Source organism: Eleutherodactylus coqui, chromosome 6, assembly GCF_035609145.1.
Source record: "Eleutherodactylus coqui strain aEleCoq1 chromosome 6, aEleCoq1.hap1, whole genome shotgun sequence".
Lineage (NCBI taxonomy): Eukaryota > Metazoa > Chordata > Amphibia > Anura > Eleutherodactylidae > Eleutherodactylus > Eleutherodactylus coqui.
Genome location: NC_089842.1, coordinates 189,367,464 through 189,386,345, shown reverse-complemented (window position 1 = coordinate 189,386,345; position 18,882 = coordinate 189,367,464). Strand labels below are relative to the sequence as shown.

Genomic DNA, 18,882 nt, shown 5'->3' with positions numbered 1-18,882 from the left:
AGGTAGCCACCAAGTAACACTGGCCCAGTTCTCGCTAAAAATTTTGTACAGGTCCTATCTAGTCCCCCTAACGGTCCATAAATACTCACCATCCATATCCCGGAACTGTTTTAGGGGTTGCAATAGCTTGGGCACGATAGCACATACCTGGTGGACATGCCCGTTGGTTAAATCGCTCTGGAGGGGGGTGACCAGGACCATTTCTAGTGTCCTGGGCAAAACATTCCCCCCTCTCGCATTCCGCCTGCCTCCTGGCTGACAAGCCCCGGGCTTTAATAATCAACAACACAAGCTTTCACAGCACATCTGCATGGCGACAAGAATCTACATTGCCTCACAGTGGTGATCACCCATTCTTTCTCTAGACCCAGTCATCACAAGAGTGTCAAGAATGATGTTATACGAAAAACTGTCAGCCATGAGGGAGGATGGCATGGACCTGTTCCTCAAGACTTGGAAACCCTGGGCGGAATTCCTAGATATACCAGGCTTAAATAAGCTTCTTAGCATATGCGACTTGGGATTGCGACTGATTGTCACCCTGCCCTGCTACCTTACTGAGGAAGGAGGGCAACGGTTTTTAGCACTTAACGAACTGATAGAGTCAAGAAGGGCACTGCCGGGGAGGAGGGGCTTGGTGGTCGGGACAAGGAAGAAGGGAGGAAGGTATGACAAGGGATTCGCATGACATGTAGGGCACGTGGGAGGAAATGAGGATCTGGGGAGCTCCCTGAATGAGGTGGTCAACTTCGTACAAATCGACAAAATGTGTGGACTTTGTCTATAAGCCTTTGTACTTTCTTTTTTTCTCTCTTCCTTTACTTCTTTATTTTCCAGTTGGTAGCAAGATACCCCCTGCGCGGGGAACACATTTTGGTTTTACCCATGTTTTATTGCAAATTTCAATAACATATTTTAGACAAAAAAAAAAAGATTTCGGTTCTGCATTCTTGCTCAGATGGGTATGAAAAGTCAGTTGACAGAAGCCTCATTTAGTCGTTACAGGATAACTGTGGCTAGTGTAGGCCAAGTCATGAGACAGGAAAATGGTAACGGACAAACCCACATGAGTCATCAAGAGAGTGGTGGCATGAAAGTAAATATCAAACTTACCAGATGGCATCAGCAGGAAGTATGAAACCGGTACATTATCTACATCTACTTGTTGTGGAAAGCAACTGTATACAATAATACTGTGTAGCCCTGCATGCTACCAAGGCTTGCATTCTTTTATCTATGTTTACTGCTAACCTAAAAAGCAATGTGCTACAGCTTGACTATAATTCTCAGTCTGCTAGTAACACGACTACATTCTTGACTTCAATGTCAGAGCTGCTCATTTCTATAAAGGTCTCTTAGAAATAAAGAAGGATGAGCAAGACGGAGCTGGGACTTTCCCAGGGAGGAAACTACAGCACATTACTGGCAGTCTGTACAGGCTGGCAAACCCTGTGCTTCTTCAGTGCTCCCGCGGGGATATGTGACTGGTAGTGCTGCCCATATCACCCAGCACTGGCTATGTGGAAGAAGAACAATCACAGCCTTACAATAGGCATTCCCAGCAGCGGACAACAGGACACACTAACATGCTCTTCTAGGCATGTGCGTGCTTTCAGCTCACCACAAGTCTCGGACATACACTTGTCAGGTAGCCGACTAATCTTTTGCTCCATGTTATCACCCACTGGAGAGGTCATGTCATGTTCTACAATGGAATGATTGATAAGGACCTTTTTTTTTTTTTTTTCCTTAAGGATAGGCCATCAATAGTTTACAACTGGACAACCCCTTTACTTTAACTCCTTAAGAACTAAAAGACAGTAAATATACGCCATTTGGTCCTGGGCTTTAATCCTGGCCGATTGCAGGCTCTTTAATACCGCACAGTACTTCTGCTATGTATCAGGTCGGGTCCTTGGCTGTTAGTCATAGCCGAGGACCCAGAGAAGTTAGAAGCGGTCAAAAACCTCTTGTGCCTTCTTTACAGGATATGTAGCACTAAGTATTACTTTCACTATTCGTCCCGGTGATCACGTGACCACAGGGTGCCCCCTAACACAGCAGAGCTACAGGGTCCTAACAGACCTAGAGCAGCTCTGCTAGTGACTGTTACTACAAGGGGATGTTTTCCCCTGTAACTCCTATGTATGCCCCAACTACAGTGCAATGCATTTTTTATGCCTGCATAAAAGGAATGAACGAGAAGTGAACGATCATCATTAGGTCGAAATGTGAGCCAACGACTGAACGATTCCATTCACTTGTTTGTTTTAGCGATTTTTTGAAAGCACCTTTAGACACTACATGCTGCTCTGACTGTCCAATTAAAGCAGGTGTAGGGCCTTAGACTTGTGACGCATATTAATGCACAGTGTACATCAGGTAAAGTAGATCTTTGTATCTCCAGACCGAGAGGAACAGCCAGACTGCATTCATATAACATTTACGTAGGCAGTAGATTAAGGAGCTGTCCATGAGGGTGTGCACATAATGTGGGCTGCAGATAAGAAGAGTAAGTCCGCTTCCTTAGCTACACAAAAGTATTTGCATTTTTCTTTGTTTCATCTTCATGAACATCTGCTCTAGAGATCAGAGAGTCGGATCTAGAATGTCCGTCACTTCCTCCATATTTGAGGTCAGGACAAGTCTTGCGTAATTTCAGTTTATGATTCCACTTACTGTAAATGGAAAGTACAGCGCCTATACACATTTACATATGTAACCATTTATAACCATCCAGGTGTTTTACTGAACATGAGACAAGTCCCCCACATAGTACGGAGAACCTGTGCGTTCAAGAAAGTCATACAATCTTGGTGCATGTGGCCATAGTTGTGTTCCAATATGCAGCCTCTCTCCTCTCACCACTTCTGTAAACTAGCAGGAGAAGCGAGTCAGGTCAGGATGTTTGACAAATTTATCTTTATTGCAGACAGAAAATTGCACAAGTTTTAGTACATGGATTTAATTTTCTCTCTTCAGAACAGCCCACAAGGCACCACGTGCATTCATCTAGAGCATTTCACTCTAACCAGCTGATAATGTCTGCAGTGGGCGATACAATGCGGGTTGTATCGCCCACTGCAGACAATATGCCCACCACCGGCAGCGGCTAATCCTCGAACAAAAAGGATCAGACAGTTGAAATGCACCCAATACTTACCTCCGGCAGGGGAGAGTTGGGGGTCCACTACATGCTTGGCAGGTTCATCTAGTGTGTATGCCCCCCACATTCCTGTGTGGGCGTGTCAGGCAACAGCCTGAAGCACCCATCTCCCCCTCTGCCCTGTCTGTAGGAACATGAAAATACTCCCTCCAGTCACTACACCCAGTCCCCAAGCCAACCGATCAAGAATGTCTAATGGCCCCTTTACATATAACGAATAACATTCAAAATTTGTTCAAATCAATGAATTTGAGCAATAAGCGGGCAGTATAAAAAGTTAAAATCTCACTATTTTGTATTGCTGGCTTCTCATTCCATATCAACGCTCCCCACTTCACAGAGAGTGAAGCGCTGAGTAAGACGCCAGCGATCCAGCAGAGAAGTCTGCATGAGTGCCAACAACCTTAGTGGTGACGTCAGTACTCATGCAGTCGTTTAACCAATTGTCACTCCATGTTAAAGACCCATAACCCAATATGTCCAACCCCTCTATTTCCCCCCCCTTTTGAGGGATTACTTGAGAATGGTACCTTGGAGCAAAACCAAAAACAACTCCCTATAATAAAAAAAAATAAATAAAATAAAAAATTAAAAATAAATACATAAAACCTGCAAAAAAAAAAAAAAAAAAAGAATTTGCTCATTATCTGCCTACTGTCCTAAGAAATATTACCAGACTTCCAAGCAACTCTACTAGGGAGAATGAAAACTTTATATTTAGGAACGCTGCATTGATTACCATTAACGGCTAGGATCAGCAGCCATTTTTCCTTCTTTGAGTTGGGCACAGAGACCTAAGCCATGACCCGGCACGTGTCACACAACAGCTCCAGTTTCCAAGTTAACAAGAAGAAATGTGCAGATCAGCTACAGAAGAGAGGGTTGATATGTTGCAGGGTACCATTCTGCCAATACATATAATGAAGATGGGTTATGGATTTCATTCTGTTTCTCCCATAAAAACGCTAATTGAGTAGAATAGCGATCCCCGATACAGAAGAGGCTTGTGTTCTCTGCAGACAGATGGCCGGGTCACTGCACTGCCCGAGGGTCACATAAGTATCAATCACATTCAGCGCTGAATGCAGACTGGCCCTTGTGTATTATACCGCCAGACAACAGCTTTGTAGACACTGACAACGCAAGGCTGAAAGATGATTACATGCTCGCGCCCGCGCCGATCAGCAGCTCTAGATACAAGGCTCGTCGGCGTATCCGCATATTGTAGGTGGGACAGGAATACAGGGCTATGAACGCAGCAGCAGCCATGATTTTGTCTATGCATATTAACATATGAATAGCCATCCCCAGTTAATGCCCTCCATAATAATCCATTTATGGCAGCGATGCAGTGTTGTTTATAGACTATTATGTGACCTGTGGTTTAGGACTACGGGCCATGAGAAGCTAGAAAATGTTGCTTTAAGACAATATTGTATCAGTCGGTACAGAACATTGTTAAGCATCTTTAGTCCAATACCAAAACGGAGAAATAAGCCATCATAATAAATATGGATACAATGTAAAGTTACTGCTCAGGTAATAAATGAGGGACAACTGGTTTAACCTGCTGCAAGATAATGCCGACACACCTTACAAGGCCTAGAACCACAGCAGCTGCTATACCTGGTATATGTAGTCAATACTCTACATATACCAGGTGGGGTGGAGATACACATTTCATCCATACCAGATACAGTGCCATACACTGCATAGTGGTTGTGCCTGCTATTACACCTCGGTCTCACCCACTTGAATGGGACTGAGCTGCTCTCAGGACAGTGACCGATGTAATATAACAGGCCTGATAAAAAAAGAGGCTGCGGCGCTCATCTAAGACCTGTTGCTTCTTCAATCAACTGCTCATCGATGATCCTGCCGATCAACTACGGATGACCCATCTTGAGGATAGGTTATGAATAGTATAGTCCCAGAAAACCTCTTTAAAGGGGTTGTCCAGTTACCGGACAACATTGTTTTAATATAATTGGAGCTTTTGCAGCAAACAAGACAGTACTTACCCAGCCTCTTCTACCCCACCGTTCCCCTGCTGGTTGTTGTGAACAATGACGTCAGCAGAAGCCACCTGACTGCTGCCGCATCACTGCCCATTCTCCTGGCATCAGTGCTCACGTCCTGGCTGTCACGATGCCAGGAGTTTAGAATAGAGACACTGCAGTATCTGGCTGCAATGGTCACCTCACTTCCGTTGCCGTTATCTTGCACAACAATCACTGGGAGCGCACAGCGCTCGATCAGTACTGCTCTGTTGTTCTAAGATAGTTGGAGCTTTAGCAGCAGTGTTTTCTGGTAACCGGACAACCCCTTTAAATACCGATTACCTATCCTCATCAATAGTTGATAGTCAGGGTTCCGCTACTCAGGATCAACACTGATCAGCTGTTAGATGTGCTGTGAACTATCTTAAGAATAGGTCATCAATACTTAAGTCCTGTAAAGATCCCTTTTTAGAAGTGTAGAACTAGCTTGCTCTTACAGGGACTAACTACCAGCTGAAGCATCTCCTAAAACCCCTATACCACTGCAGAGGGATCAGTCAACAAGTCTGAGGTGTCTTTTTGACTTTGGCTCTGAAGTTATTCCATTTGGACTTAGTCATGGGCTTGGTCGACGGACTCCCCATACTACTCTCACAGTGCTACCCACAGCTTAACTGCTATCCACAGTTAACATTACATTTACACGCAACAATTGAACAAATTTTGAGCGCTAAACGACAAAACATGAGTGATAATCCTTACATGTAAAATGCTGCCATTGTGCACTTTTCGGCTGAACGATAATTTTAAGGTAAACTTAAAGTATCTCTCAAAAGACCGCAAGCTATGTTCTCCAGGGAGCCGGGAGATTACATTGTATTCTGCTGGCAGCCCCAAGGAGAACGATGCAGCTGTGTGCACAGCCAGGGTGTGTGACTAATCACACACTGGGCTCTGCAAACAGCTGCAAGAGGCTTTTTTGCATGCAAATGAAGATAACGTTTTTTATAATAATTTATGTAAATGGGCCTTTATTTTGCTTGTATTATAATACAATATCATCAGCTGTGGTTTTGAGGCAATGTGTACATGTAGACTCAGCACAGGGTTCTCATGATGCTTTCTAGTCAACCACTGTTACTACAGAGGTAACTATTGTGTTCTATGGCTGCGCCTCTACAGTAACTAGCATTTACCATTGCAGGCGAAGCATGGAGGCTCTTTTGTTTCCAAGCACTGATAGTATCAAAGTGCTAACACAGGATATCGCTTGCTTCCTGCTGCTCACCATTGTCTGAATAGAGGCACACTAGTGTCTTTTTTTGCATATTTGATTCTAATTATAACCTAACCTTCCGCTAAATGTGTTGGTATCTCCCATTTACTGCCAGACAGATAGCATTGTGAGAACTTGTGGTTAATGGTTTTATCAGGGCTGGAAGTACTCTACAAAATAACAGCAATATGATAGCTGGACTGCTGCTGTTTACAAGGTACTATCCTTACCGATAATGAAGAAATCCTTATGGCCCTTTTACACAGGACGACGAACACGGATGTTACCTCTCAGGTTGTTGGCGCTCGTGCAGAGCGTTTAGACAGGCAGAGATCACTGCTGGATCTCAGGATTCTCGCTCAGCGATACACCTTCTATGGGAAGCGCTGAGCGTCTACAAGGAACAAGAAGCCCACAATCCAGCAATGGTTTTTATACTGACTGAAAGTCAGCAATAACGAATAGTGAATGAATAGTAAATTAATTTTGGGCATTAACACTGGACAATCATTGCTCAATGTCGTTCAAACGAACGTTGAGCGATAATCGTCCTGTGTAAATGGCCCTTTAATCTGTATGTCACAAGAGATGCGGCTTTCACACCTGCGTTGGGGTCAGTTCAGGGTTTCAGTCTCTCTCTGCTCCATTTTTGGAGGAGAGAAGCTAAAATTAACAGGGGGGTAGGATAATTTTTCTCCCCAAAATGGAGTAGAGACACAAAAACCCTGAACTTAACCCCAACACAGGCGTGGAAGCAGCCTTATTTACATTTTAATGACTTTTAAACAAATTTACTTGTAGACCGCCTCGTACACTTCCAACAACTTTTCTGTCACAATCTTGTTATTTGTATAGTGACAACATATTCCGCAGCGCTTTCGGGTAATTATTATTAATAACCCCCCCACTAAGCTGGGTTCTTATTTTACCGACCTCGGAAGGATGGAAGGCTGAGTCAACCTTGAGCCGGCTACCTAAATCATGTGGGGATTGAACTTGCAACCTTCAGGTCGTAGGCGAGAGCTCACACTCTGCACCACACGAGGCTCAATCTGAACAATTGCTCTATTGAAAAGGTACCTTTACCGATAATTATAATTGTTGGGCTACATATGGACTCACAACTTTCAGCGTAGCGATTATTAGTAATGTGGGAGAGGTGGCAACAGCCGGCTAGCGCTTGTGTAATATCCCAGCTCAAACATTTTTATAAGGCTTTATTTATGCTATTGTGTAAAGGGTTTTACCGCAACTGATTGTATGAGGACATATATTTGGTTAAGAGGTTTTGGAAGGTCCAAAGAACCAACCTAATATGTTTAAGCACAGTGAGTTACTGATAATGTTAAGGTCCAAAATTGCGCTTAAAAAGGCATGACAGAGCTAGAAGTACAAGAATAGATTATTTCTTTCGCGGTCAAGAAAACAGGTGTCTGAGAGCACCTGAAATAAAAACTGTACCCCTATTTTCACGCAGCACACAGAAGTGAAGAAAACTGTGGGAGATGAAGATTCAGCCATAGGGAGGTTCTTAGGAAATAGGTGGCCAAAGCATTGCCTCTCAGGTGACCCTCCAAACCTTGGAGACCTTTTGAAGAGATTAAAGGTCCATCTAGACACAAATATTTTGCATAAATTACTAATTGGTACTAATGCCTATTAGTACCAATTAGCAGCGTGTGAACCACCAGGAGCTGTAATCAGGAAACAGACCACCCGCTCTTCGCTGAATACCTTCTCTTTGTTCAGCCGGCGGGGCTGACAGCGGAGAAGAGTGGAAACAATGCAATCAGCTGTTATGAGCGGTCACTGGGCAGAGCACAGTGTGCGGTCCATCTCATAAGCTCTTCTGCTGAACGATGGATTTCAGACAGAAATGAAGTCCATCGTTCGGCAGAAAACTGAAAGATGGGCACATTTAGACACAATGATTATCGCTCAAAAGATGGCTTTTGAGCGATAGCCGTTGTCTAAATGGGCCTTAACACTTGGGTAGTGGGACAATAACAATATAGAAGATTGGTTAAACCCCCGCCAGCTGCAGCATTGCTCAAGTCAATCTCTATGCACACAGTTACCGTGAAGTATGGAAAAAATGTACTTGGGAAGATAAATCATTTGAAATGACTCAAAAAAATATAAAATAAAAATTTAACAGGACAATTGTTTTTCTAACCCAGCAGAAGCCTGCTGTCCCCCTGCGATGTTCTGCAGATAATCATAGAGTGGTTGTTCTTACCAGAGCTGGAGCTATATGGCAGACAGGATAGCAGCAGGACTAGTAAGCCATTTCTTCTAGACGACCACACTTCACACCACCGGTTTCTTCCTGGTATTCTGGGCCACATTTTGCTGTCTGTGGATATCAGTATGCCAGGGCAGAGGCAAGACAACCAGCACCTGGTCTAGACAAAGGGAAAGAAAAAAAGTTTTCTATTTACCAACGGCACATTGAAGAAATGTAAAAAAGCAGAAGTCCATCGTTGCTTAGTTTGCATAGTGTGTAAAAGCAGTTGACATTTATAGCCGCCAATGAGATATCATGTCTAAAGATGGGAAGACACTCTAAATAGACTGCAACCCCGGCCGACCCTCCACCATCCACGCGCCGCCCCCGGCCAACCCTCCACCATCGGCTGACTAGGCATGTGTATGTTCTCAATGAATGGGAAAAGATGAGCAAGCTACTGCCATATGCTCATCTCCCTTGAGAACAAAGAATAGGAATGTTGCACTGAACATACCTGATCATTTGTTCCAACGACATCTGCCAGACATCTAAATCACATTAGTATGCCAGGTTTGGCTGACCTTAGTCGAATGTGACCACCTCTACTCAGGGCCATGACCCCAAACTATGAAATACTGTCTTCCAAACCTGCGCTCATAACTTGGTGGGAAGCCAGCAGTAACGTGAACACATTAGCACCTGTACTACATCCGTAATACCCGGACATCCTGCGATACAGCACCATAGTTCTGGAGAACCACAGAAGGCCGGTACTGTGACCTTAATATCCAAGGCCAGATGCAGCCGATACCCAGGGTTAGAGAAGCAGACTTCTCTGAAAATAGCAGAACAGACGTATAACTCGGTGGCCACTGAAGATGATCTCATGGACCGCGGTTACAGGGATAATCTGTATGGCTGCTCATCCATACAACTCACCCTCATCAACGGCTATGTCCACTTTAAAGCACTTGTTTAAACTTTTAAACATCAATTTAATCCGAATAAAAGTTAAGCAATTTAGTTAAAAATGACATTACTTATATTGAATGTATCTGAAGTTAGTCTGTACTGCAGAGCTGCATTCACAATTCTGCTGGCTGTCATGAGAAACGGGGCTGACAGCTAAGTTTCTTGCCACGCAGATCTTCAAGGCACTATTACACCCACTCCTAGTGCTAATTTCAGGACAAAATTGTGTCCCCGGATTGGAGCAGAAAATACATTGCTCTGCACATACTAGTAGCCACCTTAAGCCATAACAAAACTGTTAACTGCAGCACAGCCCCAAATCACATTCAGTAAAAGCATCCATTAGTGGCTATGGGTATATTCATGTGTAATGTATACGCCACGCATTGTCCATAATGCATCTGCAGCGCCTTAAAGTAGCAGCAAAATGCATCTGATTTTAACAAATATCCATAAACTGCAGGGGGAAAAAAAGGATCAGCATGGAAATTGCCAGAAGTAACAGATTTGAATTGAAGTTGCAGATATTCACTGTTTTCAATGAGAGGGAAGTAATCTGCAGTAAATATTCCCATGAATTCCATGTGGATTTTCTCATGAATTCCATGGTGGGCTTTGTCCGCTGCAGATTAGGTCTTATCTTTGGATGCAATCTAAGGACATTTTTTTTTCGCTGACTACTGTCTAGATATCAAACTATCCCTTGGAGTGGTCCAACTAGCTCCTACCGTCATCTCTCTAAACCTGCTGTATCTAGGACACAACCCCATCCACCGAATGCAGAAATCTCCCAAACCAGATCAGAAACCAAGTTTTAACATGTCATTTATCATACATAATCAGGTTACCTTCTCTGTAATACAATCCTTAAGCTAAAGAGCCAGTGATAAGATGCAAGAATGTCCAAGCATGGGGGAAGGCCCTCTGACATCAGAATATGTGCCTAGGGGTAAATACTTTGTCATTTCCACTAAGACATAAAACTGTATTCTAATCATCGATTTAAAGGGGTTGTCCCACGCCGAAACGGGGTTTTTTTTTTTTCCAATAGCCCCCCCCGTTCGGCGCGAGACAAACTCGATGCAGGGATAAAAAAAAAATCAAAAAACGGGTAGTACTTACCCGAATCCCCGCGCTCCGGTGACTTCTTACTTACCTTGTGAAGATGGCCGCCGGGATCTTCACCCTCGGTGGACCGCAGGTCTTCTGTGCGGTCCATTGCCAATTCCAGCCTCCTGATTGGCTGGAATCGGCACACGTGACGGGGCGGAGCTACGAGGAGCCGCTCTCTGGCACGCGCGGCCCCATTCAGAAGACAGGACTGCGCAAGCGCGTCTAATCGGGCGATTAGACGCTGAAGATTAGACGGCACCATGGAGACGGGGACGCCAGCAACGGAACAGGTAAGTGAATAACTTCTGTATGGCTCATAATTAATGCACAATGTACATTACAAAGTGCATTAATATGGCCATACAGAAGTGTATACCTCCACTTGCTTTCGCGGGACAACCCCTTTAAGGCTACACACCAAAATAAAGCTGAAGGACTGTATAATCACAACTTCAATTGTTCCCCACTGGAAGAAGCCTGAAAGGGTGAGCAGTTGGCCCCCTACACAAGGGCAGCCGCCTCTAGGGGTTACCGGAACAGGCTGTATACACACAAGCAGGAGCTGCTCAGACACCGGCTGGAGGTCCCACTTACTGCTTTTCCTTTTAGGGAGTTTGCTGCTTTTCTTAAAACTAGGACAGGAAAGAAAAAAGTAAATATAAGAGCTGAAAATATCTGGAAATGAGAGTCAGACAGAAGTACGGACGCCGAGAACGAGGAGGCATAAGTCATTGTAAAGCAGTATTTATCCAATCAATATGTCACATCAAATGCCAGCAACTATGACGAGCGGCATGCCAAGTCCTTGTTTGTCTGCAGCGGGGCGGCATAAAACTTCTGCCATGAGGGGGGGGGGGGGGGGGGGTGGCCTAGAAGGGATTTATGTTGCTTTTTTAACGTTCTATTCATTGGCATGACGCTGTGAGAGCAGGAGGACTATTACTCCCAGCAGTGGCTCCTGCCGTCTACTTGCATATTCAGGGGCTATAAAGTAGCTGTCTACACAGAACCCAATGCTTAATGTCTAACCTGGGTGTAAATCTGACCCGCCTTGTCATTAAGGCAAAAAAAAAAAAAAAAAAGCAGATCTCCGGCACACAGGACCTAAATTGTAGAGAGTGCCGCCTGCCTCTTGGAAGGGGGAAATGAGGATAAGTTGTTGGACTTTCAGCTTTCTAATAGTTTTCTTCTTCATTAGGTAGCATCAGGGTTGTACTTTTCCACCCCTAATGCTGTGTTCATACGTGGAATTTTGGATGCATTTTTTTCAGCAAAAACATCCAAATACCACAGGCCGCTTAGATTATTTTTTTTTAATGCGGTTTCACAAATACTTCAGAGGGGTGTCGCCTCTCCAATGTACAGTTTTCTGGCTTAGTTACCTATTCCCAATCATTGTTTTACAAACTTGTTAAAGAGTCGTACATTGATTTAAAGGAATGCTGCTGATACTGGTGTATCTTGACGCCATCAGGAAGTGCTGGTGGAGACAAGATTGACAGGGGGTTGACACCCCCTGTTCCTGATTGGCTGGCGGCAGCCTCCTCTATAAGTCAGTGTTGCAGCAGGTAAAGGAGGCAGGGGTCAGTAGCAGACACCAGCCTCGCTCCCCGTGGCTGACCTCTGCCACTTCCGCTCCCCACTGTCAGTCTCCACTTTACTGGCCTGGCTCCCGGCAGCTGTCCTGTCCCACCAATGCTCTACCCCGCTGTCACTGTGGCCATCTCCCCTGTAGTGGCCCCGCTCCGGGCAGCTGTCCTGTCCCAGGTCGGCTCCCCGCTGCCGCTCTCCCCTGTAGTGGGGCCACTCCCGGCGGCTGTCCTCTCCCACCTCTGGTCCCAGCTGTCACTCACCCCATCTCCCCTGTAGTAGCCCTGCTGCCGCCGGCTCTCCTCTTACACCACTGATGCCCTTAGCAGGCCCACTGTCAGTCTCCCCGTGTGCTGCCACTAGCATACACAGGTGGGGGTTGAGCAGGGAGTGCACCGCAGGGAGGCTTCTGTGAAGGGGAGTAGCTGAGCTCTGCTGCATCAGCACTCCCCTGTCACACCAGTAGTGTCTATATTGATTTTTCCCTGCCCTCCACGTTAGAGTCAGGGTTGCTTTTCCATGGAAGCCTGTACTGCTAATAAATTAAAGCCTAACTGGACAAAATTACCAGAACCCTAAGCGTTGAGGGCAGGGAAAAATCAATACAGACACTGCTAGGGCCTTCTGCTATACAGCCAATCGGGAGCTAAGGACGTGACAGGGGTGTTCCTGCATCCAAGCCGTGTCGAACCCCTAAGTTCCGGTGGTGGCAAGATACACCAGTACCAATGCTGCCATCCAGTAGGTGGCACTACAAAGGTATTGCTCCATCTTCCTCATTTATACAAATACTTCAAAGACGCAGCAAAAACACATCCAAAACGCCACGTGTGAACCCGGCCTTACTGCACCTTCTCTATACCAACAAATCTTATTGAAACACCATACATGCCTGGCCAACCTGATCTCGAAGATTTACTGCGGGAGAGGATTTGAGGTACGGTTGGTTGAATGCCAAGTGCTACTAATTACTTTGACATAAGAACCATTTATTGACCTTAAGGCATAAGTACTGCAGTATAAGACTATGTTCACACATAGCAGAAATTCAGCAGGATTCCCGCATTAAAAAAAATAAATAAATAAAAAACACATCGAAATCCGCACCATCGAGGCAGATTGTGACTCGTAGTTGGCTGCATATCCACAACACATCCTATCCAGTCTCCAGTGAGCGCTGAGCTGCTGGTCAGGTGACGCCACTCCCAAATCACCTGACCAGCGGCCCACCAGAGACTGCGTGGTAACACATGACACGGTGCCATGTATTGCGAGATGAGGGGTAAGCTTTCTAGCTGCTAAAATCAGTTGCAGATATAAAGACATGCATTTGTTTCCTTTCTATAGAGAAGTCTATGAGGAGGTGCATGAAAAAAAGCAAACACAAGTTAAAACACGTTCCAAAACACATCACACCAACTCTCTAATAGCTGGCAGTTGTAAAGTTACTAGTGACATGGGCAGCTGCCATGTTTGTTACCCACACAAAGCACTTACACTTGCCAACATCCTTTACTTTCAACTTGCTATTGTTCCCTCCACATTAGTTGCTTTCCTTCATTCTCACTCCAGTCCTTCCAGCATTACCCCCCTCCCCTCCCCTCTCCAAGGTCTCCGGCACATAAATACCCCCTTCTCCTATATGTAGACACTTCCTCCTAATACTTCCTGCCTTCTGACCTAAAACACACAAGTCAAATGTTATATTAGGTTGCAAAAGCATCAAGAAGAAATAGTAAAATCCCCCAGAGGTCTGAATGTTATTTGAAGAAGGTTCTCACGGTAAAGGGGCCATTCTGCTACTATGTATCATAAATTGTGATTTAACCAGTTCCCTGACAGCTCTTGTAAAACACATCTCCAGCCTGCATCTCTGCCAATAGCAGCCATACACTAATGCCAGGCAGAAAAGGTTATCCTTGTGCATCAGGAACGAAGACGGAAGCTGTTGCACTTTGCTGCTACCACCCTGATCCCGGCACAAAGTAGGACGGAGTTGTAGCCGCTTCCTCATTAATGCAGGAAGTCACCGGCTGAAGTGACAAGGACTTCACTAGCAGAGGGCAGACACAGGGCAAGCAGGGCCAGAAAATGCCGCATCTCATTTAGAGACTGAATATTTTACTGCAGCCAAAGGGAGGGGAGTCAATAAAGGGGAAGCTGCGTGACCCACCCTGTCCAGATGCCCATGTGTGATAGGGGGTGGGGGAAGGGGCTTCTAAGGGTGCGTTCACACATGCAGCTTTTGTTCAACTTTATTTAAACAGTTTGACAGCAAAAGCAAAAAAGAGTAAATAAAAAAAATAAAAAAGTTGCATTCACCCTTTATTCTTGCTCTCCCTCACATGGTCAAAGTGATAGTCGCTCCTTGCGAGTGGCTTTTCCTGCGCTATAACCATATACATACAACAGGCACTTATTGAGGCTGTCCCTTAAAAACTTTAAGGTCCGATGGTTTTTTTTCCCCTAGCAGCCTCAATACAAGATAAACATTTGAAGGACTCATCATATACAGAACATGGATTGATCCACGTGTAACTCATTAGCATAAAATAACAGATGGAGCGGATAACACAAACGTGTAGTCACTGATGTCAATAGAGGAAGAGAACAGCACTACTGCATGAGCGAGCAATATAGGATGGGGATACAGACGTCAGCTGTGTGCGGGAAGTACTACGAACCCAAGCCCTCCAATACAACCGATGACAGAATTTCAGGTTGCCATAAGCCGTCAATAGGTTATTACCACCAACCCCATACAGATGCCGACATTCAGAAAGCAGGTAATAAAAAGAAGCAGCACTTGAGCCTACAGCAGAGCATAAATATCCAACAAGCGTTGTAAGGAACATATTGGACAACATTGGTGATAACTCCCCATATACTCAGAACTATTCCCTATATCATGTATAGACTTGACCCTATAAGTCATTTGTGGGGGGTGGTTTGCGCACATGAAAGAGGAAAGCCCAACTGCTATCACTTCTCTCCCCCCTCCCCTTGCCACATGTGTAGATACCCAGTGATAATATATGCAACTGCATCTTTTACACAATCCCATGGACTTAAAGGGGTTGTCCCGCGAAAGCAAGTGGGGTTATACACTTCTGTATGGCCATATTAATGCACTTTGTAATATACATCGTGCATTAAATATGAGCCATACAGAAGTTATTCACTTACCCACTCCGTTGCTGGCGTCCCCGTCTCCATGGCTCCGTCTAATTTCAGCGTCCAATCGCCCGATTAGACGTGCTTGCGCAGAAGGGTCTTCTCCCTTCTGGTCGGTCCGGGCACGAGCAGCGTTCTGGCTCCGCCCCCTTCTACGCATCATCGCGTAGCTCCGCCCCATCACGTGTGCCGATTCCAGCCAATCAGGAGGCTGGAATCGGCAATGGACCGCACAGAGCCCATGGTGCACCATGGGATAAGACCCGCGGTGCACCATGGGAGAAAACTGCGGTTCATCATTGGGAAAGGACCGGTGGCCATCTTTAAAAGATGCTGCGCGAACTGGAAAGGAGGTAAGCGTTTTTTGTTTTTTTTTTAAATTACAAACGGTATTGATTTTAACGGGGCAGAATGCGGGGGTAGGTTGAAAAAAACATTGCATTTCGCCGCGGGACAACCCCTTTAAATGTGCAATTGTGGTCTGCGATGCAGATGCTTGCATGCACGGATGTGCATCAGTTGTGTTATATGCTGTCTGTATTACAGCTATATAGTATGGAATGGCTCCTAAGCTACTATACCCTATACTGTAATACGAGCTGACAGCGACATATATACATAGTACTAACAAGGAAAAGACAGCAGATACTGAGCACACAGACAACCTTCAGGGGTATTTTCATCTCAGGGAATCCTGCTTCTGTTTGAAATCACAAGACAATGCATTCACCTAGAAGATGTTGTTTCTAACATGCTCCGTTCTCCAGATATTGATTCCTCTGGTTGTTTACTGCTCGTTGCCAGGGAAACACACCGCTCTTTTTCCATAGCAGAGGAGGTCGGCACTTGTGCACTATTTTCATCTAAATCTGGTGGCCAGGATCCCAGGACCACATGCACACTAGCTTTCGGCTCGGCCACCAACGACCGCTGTGCTCTATTTCTTTCCATAGAAGGAGGTAGCCTGTTTCCCTGGCAACGAGCGGTAAACAACAAGAGGAATCAATATTTGTAATATCTGGAAAACGGAGCATTTTGGAAATAACCATGTTATGGGTGAATGCATTGTTTTGAACGCCTCCACATAGGATTCCTGAGATGGTAAATAAGAGCCTATAGAGCAGCGTACAGACAAAACAGGAAGTAGCACCCTATAGTGCAGAGTATACAGAGAACAGAGACATGAGCCTATAGGGCCAAGTCTAAAGAGACCATAGGCAATACCTACAGTATAAACAGCCACCATCTATAAGGAGGAACATCATGCTGAGCACAGAAGGAATAACACTACCTAGAATGACCTAATTGGCACCATAGGCGCTAATTATATATGTTTGTAGACTCAGTGCTATAAACCATTATATCTTATATAATACAGCTAACAGCACCAAATATACAGGCAGGTAAACAGACACCAAGTATATAGACAGTACAGACAATGTGTATACAGAGAGTCTTCTAGATAAGCTATAGGATGAAGTCTATAGACGACTCAGGTAAGTGTATACAGTCACCATGTATAAGGACCTCGAGTGCGGAGCAGACAGGAGTCATTCCTCACTTCCCGCTGGGCACTATAGGCTCCTCTTAGCTGTATCATCTGTTAAGCAGTCCTATGAGTGCTTATAACATATGCAGTAATACGAGCGGACAGCGCCCAATCCACGGACGGTATAAGCCTATAGTAGCCTCTGTACAGCGCTGCAGTATATGTATGCACTATATAGTAGCACTGAGCAGACAATATAGACTACAGCAGCCTGTAGAGCTCAGTATACAACAAGCATACAGACAAGAGGTGATACAAGTCTATAGGGGAGACGGAAGAGGAAGCAACAGTCAGAGCGCCTAATATACACATAACACCAAGCATACAGAGGCACCTACGGGAGCAGCGGGGCCGCCAACACGGGAGGGGTGATAGTCCATAGGTGGCCCTCTATGTGGCGTCCAGGTTATAGAGCAGGTAGGTGGCAGTATACTCAGCACCCAGGTTACAGAGCCAGTAGTTGGTCCCCTATGTGGCGCCCAGGTTACAGAGCCAATGGGTGGCCCTCTATGTGGCGTCGAGGTTATAGAGCAGGTAGGTGGCAGTATACTCAGCACCCAGGTTACAGAGCCAGTAGTTGGTCCCCTATGTGGCGCCCAGGTTACAGAGCCGGTAGGTGGCCCTCTATGTGGCGTCCAGGTTACAGAGCAGGTAGGTGGCAGTATACTCAGCGCCCTGGTAACAGAGCCAGTAGTTGGTCCCCTATGTGGCGCCCAGGTTACAGAGCCGGTAGGTGGCCCTCTATGTGGCGTCCAGGTTACAGAGCAGGTAGGTGGCAGTATACTCAGCGCCCTGGTAACAGAGCCAGTAGTTGGTCCCCTATGTGGCACACAGGTTACAGAGCCTGTAGGTAGCAGTATACTCAGCGCCCAGGTAACAGAGCCGGTAGGTGGTCCTGCACCCGGCACGCAGGTAAGAGCAGACGATGTAGGTGGATACACATCTGGACACAATGCCCGGTCCCCCCGCACACTACCCATAACACGGGCTCCCCTCTCACCGGCTGCTCAGCCTCCGTGTCACAGCGCCGCCAGCTCTCCGGTGTCAGTCAGTCCTTCCTTCCGTGGCTGTTCCGTCTTGTTCTCCTCCCGGAAATGACGCCAGCAAAGGGGCGTGGCTACTAGTGTCCACTCCGCCGCCTCCTCTTGACGTCCATTGCTCGCAGAGAACTATTATGTCTACGCAATATGGCGGCCGCGTCCTCCATTGTGTACATAGTCACAGGGGGCGGGGCTAGGGTGGACCCTCTCTCATGGTTGTGATGACGTAGGCGTCACGTGGTCTGGAGTGGTCATGTGATCCGCCATGTAAATATTCCGTTTGTGCAGACCTGGCTGGGGGGGGGGGCATATATCCCTATTCCACACCACCTCTACTCGAGCCAACCTAAACAACCAATCACCGTGAATCAGCCAACCCAAATAACCAATCACCGTGAAGCAGCCAACTCAAATAACCAATCACCGTGAATGAGTTAATCCAAATAACCAATCAGGTTGCGAATGGTGTGGAGGTGATGGGGAATTTAGTTATACACGCTGGGGGGGAGGGAGGGGCATATATTCATATTCCACAACACTTCTGCTCGATTCAACCCAAACAACCAATGACTGTGAATCAGCCAACCAAAGCAACCAATCAGGTTGTGAATCGAGCAGAAGTATTGTGGAATATAGATATGTGCGCTCAGTGGGGAGACTGCTGGTTGTAACCAATGGCGGCGTGACTAAAGGGTTAATGTGCTGTATGGCTCATATATAGGCTGGAGGGTGAATGTGCTGCCATTATATCACCAGTATAATGTGGTGGGAG

The 18,882-nt window shown here is 45.8% G+C and overlaps 1 protein-coding gene across 1 annotated transcript in view; it reads right to left on the bottom strand.

Moving 5' to 3' along the window:
• Positions 1-18,229, bottom strand: part of SUSD6 (sushi domain containing 6) — a 50,792-nt gene extending 32,563 nt beyond the window's left edge. The window contains exons 1-2 of the mRNA XM_066608496.1: positions 18,071-18,229; positions 8,682-8,847 (exon numbers count right to left, since the gene is read on the bottom strand). Coding sequence (XP_066464593.1) covers positions 8,682-8,790 — 109 coding nt within the window. The 5' untranslated portion in view covers positions 8,791-8,847; positions 18,071-18,229. The remainder of the gene's footprint in view (positions 1-8,681; positions 8,848-18,070) is intronic.
• Positions 18,230-18,882: the final 653 nt, after the last annotated feature.